Source organism: Bufo gargarizans, chromosome 6 (assembly GCF_014858855.1).
Source record: "Bufo gargarizans isolate SCDJY-AF-19 chromosome 6, ASM1485885v1, whole genome shotgun sequence".
Taxonomy (NCBI): domain Eukaryota; kingdom Metazoa; phylum Chordata; class Amphibia; order Anura; family Bufonidae; genus Bufo; species Bufo gargarizans.
Window position 1 is genome coordinate 267,150,723 of NC_058085.1, and position 18,895 is coordinate 267,169,617.

Sequence of the window (18,895 nt, forward strand, 5' to 3'; positions counted from 1 at the left end):
TGTTTTCAGACCGGCTCGCGGCGCAGGCACAGGTAAGGGCTTAACTGTGCCTCGCCGGACTTGTGAGAAAAGATGGCAGTCCACATATGTTCGCGGGCGAGCACGGCAAACTGGCCATCACTGATCACAGGCAGCACCACTTCATTGCACCAAACCTCACCTCCTGGCATCAGATAGTGCCAGGTAAAACACTTCCCCTGATGTCATCCTGGCGCAGCTATTACATGCCCCCCATAAAACCCACCTGGAGCGCAGCGGGACATGATCCAGGAGGGAACAAGATACTGCACCATCAGTCTATAGCAGCTTGGAAATCTGGGAAGCGAGGAGAGACCCCTGCTGCCAAAGGCTAATGCTACACGGCGACAAAAAGGGTACAACTACACTGCGTCATGTGTCACGCGACATTAATATAATGATAGTCAACAGAAACCAACATGGATGGATTTTTGCAACTGTCGTGTCGCAGTCGCAGCATGTTAGTTATTGCACACAGTGAACAACATACAACACAAAATCAGAGGCAGAATATTTGCCATTCTTTGCCAAAAAAGAGTTAATACAAGTTAAACGGTTGACCCATGAAAAATATTCAACTTTTTTCAAACTAGCACCTGCATCTGAATACTTTTGTAATTGCATGTAAATAAAGGGAGCTGTCACCTGGAAATTCACAGTTTAATCAGGCACAATGCCTTGCAGGATTAGCTCCGCTGAATGTAATGATACCTTTCACTTGGCAATCCGTTGCTTCATTCCAGAGAAAAAGTATTTTTATCCAAATGAAAACATTAAGTGCACTGAGGGTGGGCCCAAGAAACTCTGTGCACCTTTGCTCCTCCTACTTCCTACTTCCAGCTCCTCCCTCACCTTCTGGATTGGCAGGAACCTGACCCTGTCAATCAAGGAGAGGGAAGATCTGCTAGAGGAAGCAGGCGCGGCAAGGGTGCACAGAGTGCATGTTCTTCTGTGGGACAAGTGGTATTTTTTAATAGCAGTTTTCAATTTTCCATATGTATTAAAATAAACTCTGTGTGTGGTGGTTTGATGGGAAAAAAATACACAATTCCACCAATGTTTTTACTGCATTGACAAAGGTAAAAATTACATGACATTGACAACCTTAGGCCTCTTGCACACATTTTCCGTTCACGTTCCGTTTTTTGCGTTCCGTATACGGACCGTATATGGAACTATTCATTTCAATGGATCCGCAAAAAAAACAGAAGGTACTTCGTATGCCTTCCGTTTCCGCATTTCCGTTCCGTTCAAAGACAGAACATGTTCTATTATTGTCCGCATAATGGACAAAGATAGTACTGTTCTATCAGGGGCCAGCTGTTCAGTTCCGCAAAAAAACAAAATGCACACGGACGTCATCCGTATTTTTTGCATATCCGTTTTTTGTGTACCCCAAAATACTGAAAAAGCCATACAGTGGTGTGCAAAAGGCCTTAGGGCTCGTTCACACGAACATATTTTGCGTTCTGTATACAGGTGGTTTTCTGCGTTCCGCATACAGTCCGTATACTGAACCATTAATTTCAATGGGTCCGCGGGGGGCGTGGTCTGGCTGCCGAGGCGCGCGGATGTAGTGTGCTGCAGCTCCGGAGCTAGCACTGTAATCAGCGACAAAAACAGCGACGATACCCATGGTGAACACACCGAAACTGCACAGAAGAGGTACCGAACACTCCCTGAGCATGACCGGGAGAAAGAAAAAGGCGCAGAAACACCCGCAACTGACGAAGTTTTACTTCACTCGAGAGGCGGGAAGATTCCAAGATGGCGCCGGAGAAGAGAGCGCCGCAGACAGTGACAAGGAGGAAGACGCTCAATCAACCAGCCACCCAGACCCTGTGGAGGAACTGACCACACCGAAGTCCCAGAGGCCTGCAACCGGAATCAAAGATTCACACATCGGGCAAGAAGGAGCTTGTGGCACAGCAGCGGCCAGCCGTTCACAAAGAGGAGACGCGACAACGGAAGCAGCGGAATCTCCGCACTCCACTCCTCTGAAAGGCTCCCCCGAGGCAGAAATTGCCACCGCAGGTACTTTGGGATCTAATGGGGACTTGCAGACTGCAGGAGAGGCAGAATTTTTAGCACTGCCGGTCGCCAATGTTGCCCTGACAGACACTGCCATGAGGGACATGCTGCTAATACAGAGACGCTCTCTTCTGCATGATATGCGTCTGATAGTGGCTCCCATGAGAAGAGAGGTGGAGGAGTTAGGGGCCAGAACTGACCATCTGGAACGCAAATTCGGGGAGTTTGCAGGCTCCCATAACGACCTCATAGATGCTCACTATGCCCTGGAGGCGGAGGTGGAAGCTTTAAAAAGCAAAATGGCGGATCTAGAGGATCGTAGCAGACGCAACAACATAAAGCTAAGGGGCATCGCAGAGAGCGTGGGGGCTAAAGATATTCCTCTATACGTTAAAGAGCTGATTAAGTGCGTTCTACCTCACTGCAAGGAGAGGGATTTAGAGATTGACCGGGCACACAGAGTGCCGCGTCCCAGATATATGGATGAATCTGTGCCTAGGGATGTTCTTGCGAGAGTTCATTTTTACACTGTCAAGGAGCAGCTGATGTCTTCCGCCAGGAAAAACGGTGGTCTACCTGCACCGTACCACAAAATCTCTCTATATGCGGATCTATCGGCCACCACGCTTAGGCAAAGAAGGGCCCTGATACCCATCACATCGGCTCTACAAAAAGCCAAAATCCAGTATAGGTGGGGGTTCCCAGTGCGCCTTCTAATCCTTCATATGGGAGAACTGTTTATCATTAAAACAATAGAGGAAGGGAAGAAAGTTCTGCAGAGCTGGGACATTCCTATTGATCCGCAGACAGAGCAACGCCGGGGACACCCTGAAAAAATCCGGAAAGATTGGGACACTGCCAACTGATGAGAATCACCGGAGGGTGGTTTAACCTTCAGTGCTACTGACCGGAGTGGTGATTCGCCGAAAAGGCTTTTACCGAGGCTTCAGACGGGACTTTGATACCCCAAGTTTATTTGGGTTCACGGGGAGCCTATTGGTTCTCACGGATGCACCTATAGGTTATGTTCTTGTTTACATGTTATTATTATTATTCTTTTCTTTTTTCAGCAATACTATGGGAAAATACGTCCATGACTGGGGGTAGACCTTTGCCTACATTATGTTCCACCATCTTCTTAATATGGCTGCAGGCGCGCTGGCTGGGAGGCGTCTTGCACCTTCTTTACAGTTTATTGTGCGACTTTCATACCTTGCGTTTTACACTGCTTTACTATGGTAATATCTTTTGCAAGTATCAATGTTAATGGTCTAAATAGCCCAATGCGCAGATCACATATGTGGAGGGAAGTCAAATCCCTTAATTGTGATGTATTAGGACTGCAAGAAACCCATTTATTAGAGAAAGATGCCCATAGATTACAAAATATCCAGTTCCCCCATATCTTTCAAGCACATGCTAACTCCAAAACGAAGGGAGTGATGATAGCTATCAGAAATACCCTGGCATTCACATTGCTGGAACAAATAAGTGACACGGCAGGGAGATATGTAATGCTGATCTGCACTTTGAACAACTCCCCCTTCACTCTGGTATCAATATACGCACCTAATAAAGGCCAGACTAGATTTGTAAAAAAGGTGTTGAAAATAGTCAACAAGAAAAAAAAGGGGCAACTACTGATATTTGGGGACTTCAATCTGACCATAGATCCTGAAATGGATTCGACATCTTCTTCTCGTAGATCAGTTCGGTCCTTAAGTGATGCTATATGGAAGGCGGAGTTGTTTGACATATGGCGTATTAAACACCCTGCGGATAGAGAGTTTACGTTCCATTCAGGGGTGCATAATGTATATTCTCGTATAGATATGTTTTGGGGGGACAGGACGACATTATCTAAAGTGACAGAGGCGGAGATAGGGCAGATTAAATGGTCTGATCATGCTGCTATTACACTGAAACTGTCAGAAGTTGACAACTATTCCCCAAAATATCTTTGGAGGAGCAATCCTATATTACTGTCCTGTCCACAGCATGGTCAGCGCATTGAATCAGACCTGAAAGAATTCTTCCTTCTTAACAAACTGGATACTACTAACCCAATGATGTTGTGGAACGCCCATAAGGCGTGTATTAGAGGGTCATTCATACAACAAGGGGCAGTGAGAAAACGGAAACTAGAGGAGAAAATGTCACAATTGCTCACGGAATTAAAAGTAGTGGAAAATAGGAACAAAGAGGACCCTTCACCCCCCAATGCAGAAGCACTAAAACAAATCAGGCAAGATCTAAGGAATCATATGCTAGATTCTTACGAAAAGGGTCTTAGGAAAACTAAAGCACGATACTATTCTCAGGGAAATAAGGCGGGGAAGCTTCTGGCAGCTAGTCTGAAGGCAAAAAGGACAAAGAGTAGGATACATTACCTTCTTCATCCCAAAACGCAAACCAAATTGTACTCCCCACAGGACATAGCAGATGGCTTCCAGTCATATTACCATGACTTATACAACCTGAGGAACTCCATACCTACTTCTCCTAACTTGGAGGTTATGGTGAGTAAATATCTTAGTTCACTGAATTTACCTACCTTAACTGATACTCAGCTCCAAGTTCTTAATGCCCCAATAACAGAGGAGGAGATTGTGAAAGTGATTAAGTCTTTGCCCCAGGACAAAGCTCCTGGCCCAGACGGCTTTGCAAGCCATTACTACAAAAAGTTTGTACATATACTGAGCCCTTTCCTGAAAGATTTTTGCCAACACGCCTTATCCTTTGGGAATTTCCCTAAGGAAAACTTACAAGCAATTATTATTACTTTACCTAAACCAGGTAAACCTGCGGACAGACCGCAAAATTTCAGACCCATATCACTACTGAACCAAGACGTTAAAATTTATGCTAAGCTCCTGGCCCTTAGGATAGCTAACATACTCCCTTCCATAATACATGAGGACCAGACAGGTTTTGTTCCAGCCCGCCAGTCCTACTTTAATACTAGAAGAATGCTAGGCATATTCCATCAAGTCAAACAGCAGAATAGCCCCCTGTTGGTGTTGGCCTTGGATGCCGAGAAGGCATTTGACCGAATCAGGTGGTCGTTTGCCTTCTCGGTGCTCTCGGCTATGGGGTTTAGCGGCCCCATCATGTCCGCAATTGGGGCCCTTTACAGCGATCCCACGGCCAGTGTATATGTTAATGGAGCACTGTCAAAAACATTCGAGCTGACCAATGGTACTAGACAGGGCTGCCCATTGTCTCCACTGATTTTCATTATAGCAATGGAACCACTAGCCCAGGCAATTAGATTAGACCCATTAATTTCGGGGGTACAAATTGGAGGGCAAGAGCATGTGATTTCGCTTTACGCTGATGATGTACTGTTGTCATTATCTAGCCCAGAAAAGTCATTGGCAGCGGTTATGACCCAAATAGAAATATATGGCAATCTTTCATACTATCACCTCAATTCCTCTAAAACACAAGCACTGCCGCTCAACGTCCCGGATAGTCTAACTTGGTCCTTCAAGGAAAGTGGGATTTTGATTGGTGCACAGATAGTATCCAATATCTAGGCACTAGCATGTCTGCATCACTGCCAAAACTTTATGATCTCAACTATGAAACACTATTGACAAAAGTAGGCAAAGATATGGAAGAGTTCCATAGACATGACACATCATGGTTAGGAAGGATCGCAGCTTTTAAAATGTTCATACTTCCTCGCTCCTTGTATTTATACCGCACGGTCCCGATTTTGCTGCCCAAAAAGTTCTTTAGAAAGGTACAACAAGTGCTCTCTAATTATATCTGGCAAAATAAGAAGCCGAGGATAGCAAGCAGTATAATTCAGAGGCCCCGAGCATTGGGAGGCCTGGCGATCCCAGACATGGAACGATATTATGTTGCCACGTTGGTGTCCATGCTCAGGAGTTGGCATAAAGGAAGGGTCGAGATCCCCTGGGTTCAAGTGGAGCAAGCGCAAGCAGCACCCTTTACCTTATCAGACTTAGTGTATTTGCCTTTTTGGGATATCCAGACCCCTAAAAACTTAAACCCAGTAATCTTGGCTTCTGTAATGGCATGGAAACATTTCCATAACATTAATAATGAGGGGAGCAAGCCAAAAATATCCTCAGTTCCATTCTCTCTCATTAGAGCTTTGCTTCCACATGTAGATCTTTCAGAATGGAATGTAGAGACCAAAAGCAGTATAGAATGGCTATTTGACAATGGGATGTTGAGGTCTTTCCAAGCCCTGCAGAACCAATTGCTGATACCCAAGTCGGATTGTTTTAAGTACTTACAAATCCGGCACTTGATACAATCATTGACCCCATCGAATATGAGATGTGCGCCGGTAGGGACGTTGTACCTCTCGGGGAACTCCAAGGGGATCAGATTGTTGTATGAGTCACTGCTCCAGCCAACACAGTTCAAGAAGTCTCATCCTATGCGTAAATGGGAGAGCTCGCTGAACATTACTATAGCGGAAAATGACTGGCAGAGAACGATCAAATTGATCCATTCACACTTGCACTGTTCCAACCATGTGGAATCGGCTTTAAAAACTATTCTACACTGGTATTACACCCCAGACAGATTGCGTCATATGTATGTGGGGGTATCGGGTGAGTGTTGGAGGGGATGTGGAGGGGGGGGGCACACTTCTTCACATTCTTTGGCAGTGCCCTTTGATTTCTGGGTACTGGGAGGAATGTGAGGAACTGTTGAACAGGCTGCTCCAGGGGAGGCTAGCGTGGACACCACGGTTTGCACTGCTTTTAGTTGGAGTGACAGATCTCCCTAGGGAGAACAGGAAATTGGTAGGGGTTATATGTGTGCTAGCTAAACTAATGATACTACAAAGATGGAAATCCCAGGAATCCCCTAGGTTGACAGACTTGATATCAGCTATCAATACCACCTATGCTTATGAAAGAATCATAGCTTTAGGAAATGGATCCTTCCAAAAATTTTTGAAACAATGGCAGTCGTGGATCGCTTCTAGTTACTGTGCTAAGAGTTGAGAGCAGGAGTTGTACTTGATGGGCATTGCCACCACAACAGGTGCAGATGGAAAGGTGCGCAATGGACCACCAAAAACACTTATTCCTCCAGTAAAGGAATATTGGTGCTATTATTATTATTGCCATTACCATTGAGTAAATAAACAGGTAGATTATGAGAATGTTAATTTGGAAGAGGTGGATGCCTCACTGATAAAGATGTGAACACAAATGTGTTAAGGTTTATTTGTAATGTATTAAGCATTAAGTGGCGGTATTGACACCAGTCATGGATGATGTCAAAAAACACCCATTGCTTTATTTTGTGACAACTGTTATGTTTTACAGTTAGTTGTTTTTCTTTTTTGGATGACTCAACTGATGAAAAGCAGATTATTCTGCGACTCTACTGTATTGTGTATTACTTTGAAAAAATACCAATAAAAACGATTGAAACAAAAAAATTTCAATGGGTCCGCAAAAGATGCGGACAGCACTCTGTGTGCTGTCCGCATCCGTTGCTCCGTTCCGTGGCCCCGCAAAAATTATAAGTCCTGTCCTATTCTTGTCCGTTTTGCGTACAAAAATAGGCATTTCTATAATAGGCCTACTGTTCCGTTCAGCAAATTGCGGAAGGCACACGGGCGGCATCCGTTTTTTGTGGATCAGCAATTTGTGAACCGCAAAAAACGGCATGGTCGTGTGAACGAGCCCTTAGTCTGTGGGTCAGTATGATTACGGAGATATCAAATTTATATAGTTTTTATTCCTTTTTTTTAATTGTTTATTTTTATATGTAAACTTGGGAAAGGGGGTGATTTTAATTTTATTTTTGATACCATTTTTGTTTACTCCCCTTAGGGAACTTGAATGTGCAATCATTCGATTCCTTATACTGTAGACTGCAATAGTATAGTAGTGTTTGGGGTCATTGTCTGTCTGGGATTACATGAAGAGAAAGAAGGATTTGAGCAAGCCATGGGTGTAACTATATCCATAACAACAACAGCAATTGCTGTGGGGCCCAGAGGTTTAGGGGCCAAATCAGGTGCAAGAACATTGTACTTGGAACTGATTTACATTTTCCATTTGTTTGTTCACTTAGCATTTTGTTAAAGGGGTTGTCTGAGAAATAGAAAATCTCGGGCAACCTCTGTAAACTGCCTAAAATAACAAAGGACTATATAGAGTTGAAACCAGAAGTTTACATTACACTATATAAAAAGACACATATGCATATTTTTCTCAATATCTGACATGAAATCAGAAAAAAACCCTTCCTGTTGTTGGTCAATAGGGATTACTATAATTATTATTTGCCAAATGCCAGAATAATGAGAGAGAGAATGTTATAAGGCATTTTTATTACTTTCTGCAATGTCAAAAGTTTATATACACTAAGATTACTATGCCTTTAAACAATTCTGGACTACCCATATGATGATGTCATGTGTTTGGAAGCTTCTGTTATGTTTGTTGGCAACATCTGAGTTAATTAAAGACACACCTGTGGATGTATTTAAATGCACACCTAATACACTGCTTCTTTCTGTAGCATCGTGGGAAAGTCTAAAGAAATCAGCCAAGATATCAGGAAGAGAATTGTGGACTTGCACAAGTCTGGCTCAACCTTGGGTGCAATTTCAAGATACCTGAAGGTGCCTCCTTCTTCTGTACAAACAATTGTACAAACAAGATGGGAATGTCCAGCCATCATACCGCTCAGGAAGGAGACGGGTTCTGTGTCCATGAGATGAACGTGCTTTGGTCCGACGTGTACATATCAACCCACGAAAAAGACCTTGTGAAGATGATGGCGGAAGCTGGTAAGATTGTGTCAACATGAGCTGAAAGGCCACTCTGCCAGGAAGAAGCCATTACTCCATAAAAAAGCCAGATTAATGTTTGCAAATGCACACAGGAACAAAGATCTACATTTTTGGAGACATGTCCTGTGGTCTGACGAAACTGAAATTGAACTTTTAGGCCATAATGACCATCGTTACCTTTGAAAAAAAAAAAAGGGAGAAGCCTGGAAGCCTAAGAACATCATCCCAACTGTGAAACACGGGGGTGGCAGCATCATGTTGTGGGGTTGTTTTACTGCAGGAGGGACTGGTGCACGTCACAAAATAGATGGCATCATGAGGAAAGAAGATTATGTGGAAATACTGAAGCAACATCTCAAGACATCAGCGAGGAAGTTAAAGCTTGGGCAGAAATGGGTCTTCAAAATGGACAATGACCCGAAGCATACTGCCAAACTGGTTACAAAGTGGCTTAAGGATAACAAAGTCAATATTTTGGAGTGGTCATCACAAAGCCCTGATCTCAATCCTATTGAAGATTTATGGACAAAGCTGAAAAGGCAGGTGCGAGCAAGGCGACCAACAAACATGGCTCAGTTACACCAGGCCCAAATTCCGACCAACTATTGTGAGAAGCTTGTGGAATGATATCCAAAACATTTAACCAAAGTCATACAGTTTAAGGGCAATGGTAACAAATATTATGCGCAGTACTGGAGACCATATCTCCAGAAGGATATTGATACTTTGGAGACAGTTCAGAGAAGAGCTACTATACTGGTACATGGATTGCAGGATAAAACTTACCAGGAAAGATTAATGGACCTTAACATGTAAAGCTTGGAAGAAAGACGAGACAGAGGGGATATGATAGAAACTTTTAAATACATAAAGGGGATCAACAAGGTAAAAGAGGAGAGAATATTTAAAAGAAGAAAAACTGCTACAAGAGGACATAGTTTTAAATTAGAGGGGCAAAGGTTTAAAAGTAATATCAGGAAGTATTACTTTACTGAGAGAGTAGTGGATGCATGGAATAGCCTTCCTGCAGAAGTGGGAGCTGCAAATACAGTGAAGGAGTTTAAGCATGCATGGGATAGGCATAAGGCTATCCTTCATATAAGATAGGGCCAGGGGCTATTCATAGTATTCAGTATATTGGGCAGACTAGATGGGCCAAATGGTTCTTATCTGCCGACAGATGCTATGTTTCTATTAATGCAATGTATCTAAACTTTTGACTTTGCAGAAAGTAATAAAAATGCCTTAAAACATTCTCTTATTATTCTGGCATTTGGCAAATAATAATAATTATGGTAATCCTAATTGACCAAAAACAGGAAGGGTTTATTCTGATTTCATGTCAGGTATTGAGAAAGACATGCACATGTGTCTTTTTATATAGTGTATGTAAACTTCTGGTTTCAACTGTACTTAGGCTAGTTTCACGCCTGCAAATTTTCCTGGATCTGGCACTGCCGGATGCTGACAGAATGCCCACCGGCCATGTTAATTATAATAGAGTTGGGGCGGAGATCCGGCTGCATTCCGGCAGATAATGCGGAGGAACAGCCCGACGGAATTCACACCGCCTTAGCCTTAGGGCTCATGCACACAGCCACGCCGTGTTTTGCGGTCCGCAAAACACAGATGCTGCCCGTAATAGAAATGCCTATTCTTGTTCACACGGAACGGAGCAACGGATGCGGACAGCACATGGAGTGCAGTCCGCATCCTTTGCGGCCCAACTGAAGTGAATGGGTCTGCGGCTCGGATGCGGAACCAAACCATATTCATGTGCATGAGCCCTTACCCTTTTTCGACTCTGCTTCTGCCGCAGTCCAGAAGGTGTGGAGGATAGGAGTGGTAGTGGCTCTGGCAGCAATAATACACATTCGCAGTGCCAATCCTCACATAGATGCTCCCTAAGGCCAGGGCAGTGATAGGAAGGTGCACCCTTCCTTCCATCGGGGCACACCCTGATGTTGGGGTGCCCTCGTTATTAGGAGTTTAGTGCGAGGGTAAGGCAGGAGGTGTAGGTGCTGTGGCCAGCATAGGATGATGGAGTCAGCGGTGACGTTCTGTGCACACAGGTCACCACTGCAGCCAATCTCTGGCCTCAGCAGAGATGTCCTGTGCACAGATGAGGCCAGAGATTAGCTGCAGTGGTGACCTATGCATGAAACGTCACTGCTGCAGCCAAGAAGATGATGTCAGCATCGGGAGGACCAGAGCACTTGAAGAAGCAGGGAATGAAACAGGTGGGTATCCATTCATTAGATTTTTTAGGCCATTTACAGGGGTTGCTCATGTTTTTATTTAACTGAGACATGAAAATAAAATATGAATATTTCTAGCACTGAATAAATAAATAACATATTTCCCCTCATTTCCATTGTGGACTCTGCAATGTCCATCATATGCTATCCAAGGTCTATGATTCCCATGGAGTGTCAGCAGGCTGTCACAGTGTGTCTGCAGTGCACCTACAAGACATCTCACCCCCAGTTCACATACATTTACCATTCCCAAAAATGGTACCAATAAAAACTACAGTTAATTCCGCAAAAAAACACATATAGCTCTGTACACTGAAATATAAAAAGGTTATAGCTCTCAGAATAGGGCGATGCAAAGAAACGTTAGATTTTTTCAAAGGTTTTTATTATTTTTTAAAGTACTTAAACAAAATAAAAACTATGCAATCGTACTGAGCCGCAGAATAAGGACGTCGGGTCATTTTTAGCACAAAACGAACGCCTTGATGTCAAAACCCCAAAAACCTTGGCGGAATTCAGTATTTTTTTATTTTACCCCACAAATATTTTTTTCCCCCCGTTTTCCCAGACATGGTAAATTAACCCCTTCACGCATTATGACGTAACTGTACGTCGTAATGTGTGAGGTTGTGTATGGAGCGGGCCTCATACAGCCGGCACCTGCCGCCTGCACTAACAGGGTGCGGCGATTGTGCCGCCCCCATAATTTAACCCCTCAAGTGCCGCGATCAAGGCTGATTGCGGCACCTGTGAGTGAAGGCAGAGGGATGCGGCTCCCTCTGCCTCCCGGGTGTCGGACCCTTGCCGATCTTACATTGATGACCAATAGTAAAAGCCCAGACAACTCCTTTAAGGCTGTACTGCCCAGTCCTAATTCGGCGCCATATATAATCTACCCAGTGGAAACGAAGGATGTAAAGTTGGGCTGTCGGAGAACCCATCAATATGGAAGCTCTATTACAGTCTATGGAGAAAATAGAGGGGTGAATCTTTGTTGAGACCCCCTTATAGTAGCCAGAGCAGAGAATTCAAAGAAGATCCACAGCACTCTTCCGTAATCAGAAAATCTTTTCTTTTATTTGTCCAGCAGCATACAAAAAATGCGACGTTTCGACTTAAACAAGTCTTTATCAAGCTTGATAAAGACTTGTTTAAGTCGAAACGTTGCATTTTTTGTATGCTGCTGGACAAATAAAAGAAAAGATTTTCTGATTACGGAAGAGTGCTGTGGATCTTCTTTGAATTATCTGCATATTAAGGAATCCTTGGCCTGGATCCCAATCCGCGAGCACCATCTTTTGGACCATTGGGTACCAAGAAAATTGGACGTTGCTCTAAAAAGAGGGTATGTTGTGCTGCTGATCTTGTTTCTTCCAGCCAGAGCAGAGAGACACTCTCAGTGTAACTTGAAGCTCCTGGGCCCCAAAGCAATGTAGCAGGGCCCCAACCTAATGTGTGGCATTTATAATACTGGTGTCTTCTTTAGGTACAATTGTCCGCCACCCTATAGCTGTGAACCTGACCACTGATACTGGTTGGGTGAGTTATTGCCACCTTGTTCTAGCGATTGTCCTCCTGTGGCGATAGACAATCAATGTCTGTAATGGGATTTTTATGTCTATGACCACCTTACCGCACCCGACATTATGGAATTTATCATAGACATCGACAATGCGTAGTTAAATTCAATATTGTCACGCTATATCTAGCAGTGTCTCACATGATTTGTTTTTTTCACACTTTTTTTTACTCTATAAATATTCAATGAAGCCGTAGTCGTGAAGAACAAACGATTTGCATAAATTATCACGAGTCCAACAGAACAACAGTGCCCCTAGTGGCCGAAGGATGAAGGAACGGCCTATGTCATTGCTTTTGTATCACTCAAGCCATTGGTGAGACTACAACTCCCAGCAAAATTGTTTCATACTACTGTCAGGGATTTCAAAGAATCCTTAAAAAGCAGGTAGGTGCATGCTATGAAATTAGACACCTACCTGCTTAGAGTCTTCATAGTGATCTTAACATAAGCATGGGACTATTTTTGAACTGATGCTAATGACACATGGGGGAGATTTAGCAAGACCAGAGTCTCCTCCACTGCTGGAAGATGCGCCTAATTAATGGCGAGGCGCAGGTTTCGTAATAAATTAGTCGACTCCTTCAGCAGACCATGCGCCTAAACACGAATCTAGGACGGATTCGGATAGCCCATGGATGACATATATGTGCTGTCTGCATTTTTGGTGGCCCCATAGAAATGAATGGGTCCATGTGCAATCCAAAAAAATGCAGAACCAAAGCGTCACATGCAATGCTACGGAAGCTTGTACCCATCGCGGCCTACTATTGGCCCCTTTAAAATCAATAGGTACATGAACTGTCCATGTCAAATGTGGACAGCACACGTCAGTGTAAAGCAGAAATGTGAATGAGGTCTCAGGGGCACATTTACTAAGCTCATCTTTTTTGGAGCAAAAAAAACTGGCGTATTGGCAAAGTCTGTCTTCATTTATTACCCTTTCATAAATCTGGTTTGTCTTTTTTTGGCTGAAGTCTGACCTCTAGTGGTCATTTTCTAGTAAGACAGATTCATATTTACTAAAACTGGTCTAATAAGTTTGCACATAAAAGTGGCGCAAGTGAGCTGAAATTAGGCGCACATCTCCATGAAAGCAGGCAAAATGTGGCACAACTCACCATTAAAACAGAGAAAGAAAAGTACGCCCACTCTGGAGTGGAGTAGAAATTAGACTGTTTTTACGACAAAATCTGGAGCAAAAAAAGACGCACCTACATAAATAGTGAGAAAATGTCTGAATTTTCCTTAAAGGGGTTGTCTGGGTTCAGAGCTAAAACCGGACATATCCCCATCTTCACCCCTCCGGCCCCCCATGACATCAAGGATTTCATGCTCCGATGCTGTCCTTTACCTTGCGCTGAATTGCGCGGGGCAAAGTTTTTTTGGGGGGAGATCCAGTGATATAACGGGCTCTCAATAGGAACTGCTAGGCGAAGTCTTCCTCCCAGTAGTGAGCCCGGTGATGTCACCAGTACTAATGGACAGGCTTTAGCGCTGCCCTAGCCTGAAAAACAGATAGCCCGCCCATCAAAGCCGGTGTACACCGAATACACTGCTGTGTGGACGGATCACGGCCTCATTTAAGTTGAATGGGTCTCGATCCGTCCTGCCCGCCGCAGAGATGTTGCCCGTGCTTTGGGGGCCGCAAATTGCAGTCCCCAATGCACGGAACACCCTCACAACGGCCGTGTACATGAGGCCTTAAAAAGTGATTGCAAGCTAAAACCAGGTGTGCAGCCTTCAGAGAAATATGGTATAAGGGCTCTGCACTAGTTTTTTGCGGTGCGGAGGCATGGACAGAAAACCCACGGAAGCACTCCGTAGTGCTTCCGTTCCGTGCCTCCGTTCCACATCTCCGTGATTGCGGACCCATTCAAGTGAATGGGTCCACAATCCGTGGTGCACACGGCCGATGCCCGTGTATTGCGGACCCCCTGTATGCGGCCCGCAATACGGCCATGGCTGGGTGAATGAGCCCTAATGGAAAGATTTGCTCTTGTTCTGAGTTTTTTACCTGCATCTGGTTTTGGCTCACAATAACTGGTGGAACTCACTGACCAAACACTGACTGGGGGAGACTTCTCAAACTGGTGTAAAGGAAAACTGGCTTAGTTGCCTATAGCAACCAATCAGATTTCACCTTTCATTTTCCAAAGGATCTCTGAAAATGAGAGGTGGAATCTGATTGGTTGCTGTGGGCAACTGAGCCAGTTCTGCTTTACCCCGGAGTTAATAAATCTACCCCATTGTGTGAAAGCGGCCCGAGCAACACAAGGCCCCAAAACACCTAATATAATCCACTGAATCTCAGCGATCTCATGTGGCACAACACTCCTGCATCCACACACATGATCAAAGATTGTGCCAGTCACCATGCCCAATGTATACAGCTCGGTGCCCATATGTGCTCACGGAGAAAGGGTGTGAGCTTTCATGAAGAGGGATGAACTTCAAAGCAGGGTGACACATGTCCCACATACTTTGAAATATCTGACACCTTGGCAGCACAGGGGACACCGGATGGTTGGTATTGTCCTGCAGCGCCTGGTACAGGGGAGCAGAGCTTAGCAGCTGTACCCATAACTGGTGCCTAAGGGAGCCCAAAGGCTGTTCTAACCATGTAAGAAGCCACCAGATTTATGAATGGCACATAGTGACTGGTTACAAAGTTTCCTCTAGAAATCATCATGAATTGTGCCAAATGACGCACTCAGCTCTCCTACATCTCACACAAGAACCACATAGCTGCACTTTCCAACCTCTGCTACGTGCATATAGTCGGGTATCGGGATAGCGCCACCTACGGACAACTATATGGTACTACATCATTTCAAATTTAGAATTTTAATCAAATACCAAATTAATCTTTTCAACTATTTTCTCTGACTAAAGTTGTTCAATCAAATGCGCACACTTCACCTACAAACAAGACACTTCTGGTGTGGGAGAACATAACAGTCCACACACACTCCCGGAGCAAAAAAAAATAAAAAAACTGAAAAAAACAAACATTTTTTATTTCTATTCATGTCAGTGAAAGCCTCGGCCGGTATAAAGCACCGATAATAATATGGTAAGGCATTCCTAATCAGTTTTCACTGCAGTAACGCAGAGCAGCCGCGGCCATGTTCGAGAAGCCGCCAGTCCACCCCAATACCGGCTCCGTCTAGAGAGCTCTGTCTCCCCCTAGTGCTCACCTTTATGGTTACGTTGTGACAGCACCGCCGGCGCCGGAAGTTACCATCTCGCAGGGTGCAGGGCCTTGTGGGACACATTGTGGTGTCGCTTTTGAGTATTGGGCAGATGGCGGCCTCCTCGTCCTCAGGAAGTGGCCCCGGGCCCTCAGGAGCCGGTAACCCTGGTGGGACCTCAGGCCTTACCGCGTCTATCACCGGCACCATGAACAAGAAGAAGAAGCCGTTTCTGGGCATGGCGGCCCCGCTGGGTTATGTGCCGGGTCTGGGCAGAGGGTAAGAGATTCTGGGATGTGTGGTGAGGAACTGGGCAAGGCAGTGGGATCCCCGGCACATGGAGCAGTATACAATGGCTGGTGGGGCACGGGTTGGACAGAGAGAAGGCATGGTGAGAGGCTTGCTGGTGGTGTGCTGTGGGGGGGTTGCAGAGCCTGGTGGTTCTGGTCATGGTGAGGGGTTGCAGACCCTGGTGGTGCTGGGCATAACAAGGGTTTGCGGAGCCTGGTTGTGCTGGGAATGGAGAGGGGTTGCGGAGCCTGACGCTGCAGGACATGGCGAGGGGTTGCAGAGCCTGGTGGTTCTGGGCATTACAAGGGTTTGCGGAGCTTGGCGCTGCAGGGCATGGCGAGGGGTTGCGGAGCTTGGCGCTGCAGGGCATGGCGAGGGGTTGCGGAGCTTGGCGCTGCTGGGGATCATGAGGAAAGGTGGTATAGTAATAGACCTTGTAAATTACAGTTTCTCCATAGAGAGTCCAATTAGATTTTTCCCTGTCTTTCTTTAGTGCCACAGGCTTCACCACCCGTTCTGATATCGGTCCGGCCCGTGATGCCAATGACCCAGTGGACGATCGTCATGCACCGCCAGGGAAGAGGACAGTGGGTGACCAGATGAAGAAGAATCAAGCGGATGATGATGATGAAGATTTGAATGACACAAATTATGATGAGGTGATTATAAAAGATTACGGTCATTTCATAGAAATCTTCACTCAACCTGAGAGATTTAATTCTCCTCTTTCATAACCGTCTCCCTCCAATCTTATCCCAATCTCCAGTTTAATGGCTACGCTGGAAGCTTGTTCTCCAGTGGCCCCTACGAGAAGGACGATGAGGAGGCTGACGCCATCTATGCCGCACTAGACAAGAGGATGGATGAGAGGAGGAAGGAAAGAAGGTGAGTTACCTACATACACTATGATGATGATGGTCACTCACCCTGTGCTCGAAATCTCTTTACTGTTATATAGATTCAAGGGGTCGTCTCATTAGAGACAACAGCTTTGAGAATGTGGCCGTTAAGACAATCGGCTCATCATCCCCGGCAAACAGTTGAATTTTGCAAGGGGCAGTAGCTACCAGCCAGACATTTCCCCTGCTTCGGCTGGTTGAATGGCTCACCCTGTAATATAAGGACCTCTGGAGCTGCTTGTACAAATGGGCATCCTCCGTCATGATTTCCATACCCCCGATAGTGAAAAAGGACAGGGTTTGTCTCCATGAAACTGTTCTCTAGGAAATTAACATTTCAACAAACCCCCCCCCCCCTTCCCCCAACTTCTCTTAATGAAACAAATGTTCATCTGATAAGTTGCTGTGCTTATCGCAGGATCCTGGCGGTCGGCCCTGCACTGATCATAAAACCCTAAATGCAGTTTTCACGGTCAAATCGTCCTCTAAGGCCTCTTTCACACGGGCGTCGCGTGTGAGAGCCTGATAGGATGCGGGTGCGTTGTGGGAAAATCGTGCGAGTAGGTACACAATTGCAGTCAGTTTTGACTGCGATTGAGTTCCGATGTTCAATTTTTTATTGCGCGGGTGCAATGCATTATTATTTTCTATTATAACATGGTTATAATGAAAAATGATAGCCTTCTTTAATTCAGAATGCTAAGTAAAAGGTTCATTGTGGGGTTAAAAAAATAAATAAATGTAACTTACCTCATCCACTTGATCGTGTAGCCGGGCTGGTCTTCTTTCTTCTTCTTGCAGGACCTGGCTGGAAAAGGACCTTCGGTGACGTCACCACGTGGTGAGCGCGATAATGTCATCAAAGGTCCTTTTGCAGGTCCTGATAGAAGAAGAAAGAAGACGATGTCGGCTGCGCGAACAAGTGGATAAAGTGAGTTACATACATTTTAATTTTTAACCCCAAAATTGACCTTTTACTTAGCATTCTGTATTAAGAATGCTATTATTTTTCCCTTATAACCATGTTAGAAGGGAAAATAATACAGGAAATACATTTTAATGGGGTCTGGGGTTGCTTTCATCCCGATCATCTCCTAGCAACCATGCGTGAAAATCGCACCGCATCCGCACTTGCTTGCGGATGCTTGCGATTTTCACGCTTCCCCATTAATTTCTATGGGGCCTGCGTTGCGTGAAAAACACAGAATATAGAACATGCTGCGATTCTCACGCAACGCAAAAGTGATGCGTGAAAATCACCGCTCATCTGAACAGCCCCATTGAAGTGAATACAGTGGGATGCGAAAGTTTGGGCAACCTTGTTAATCTTCATGATTTTCCTGTATAAATCGTTAGTTGTTACGATAAAAAATTTCAGTTAAATATATCATATAGGAGACACACACTGTGATATTTGAGAAGTGAAATGAAGTTTATTGGATTTACAGAAAGTGTGCTATAATTGTTTAAACAAAATTAGGCAGGTGCATAAATTTGGGCACCACAAAAAAGAAATGAAAAAAATATTTAGTAGATCCTCCTTTTGCAGAAATTACAGCCTCTAAACGCTTCCTGTAGGTTCTAATGAGAGTCTGGATTCTGGTTGAAGGTATTTTGGACCATTCTTCTTTATAAAACATCTTTAGTTCATTCAGGTTTGATGGCTTCTGAGCATGGACAGTTCTCTTTAAGGCTACTTTCACACTAGCAATCGGGGCTCCGCTTGTGAGTTCCGTTTGAAGGCTCTCACAAGCGTCCCCACTCAGAATGCATCAGTCTGGCATCGTTTGGGCTCCGCTCCTTTCAGCAGGCGGACACCTGAA

General features: G+C 44.8%; 2 protein-coding genes across 2 annotated transcripts in view; one reads left to right on the forward strand and one right to left on the reverse strand.

Annotated features, from left to right (window-relative positions):
• SAMD10 (sterile alpha motif domain containing 10) overlaps positions 1-18,895 on the reverse strand; it is a 223,044-nt gene that overhangs the window by 105,077 nt on the left and 99,072 nt on the right. The window lies entirely within an intron of this gene.
• The window catches only part of PRPF6 (pre-mRNA processing factor 6), a 43,737-nt gene continuing 40,764 nt past the window's right edge, over positions 15,923-18,895 (forward strand). The window contains exons 1-3 of the mRNA XM_044296615.1: positions 15,923-16,161; positions 16,667-16,832; positions 16,940-17,058. Coding sequence (XP_044152550.1) covers positions 15,995-16,161; positions 16,667-16,832; positions 16,940-17,058 — 452 coding nt within the window. The 5' untranslated portion in view covers positions 15,923-15,994. The remainder of the gene's footprint in view (positions 16,162-16,666; positions 16,833-16,939; positions 17,059-18,895) is intronic.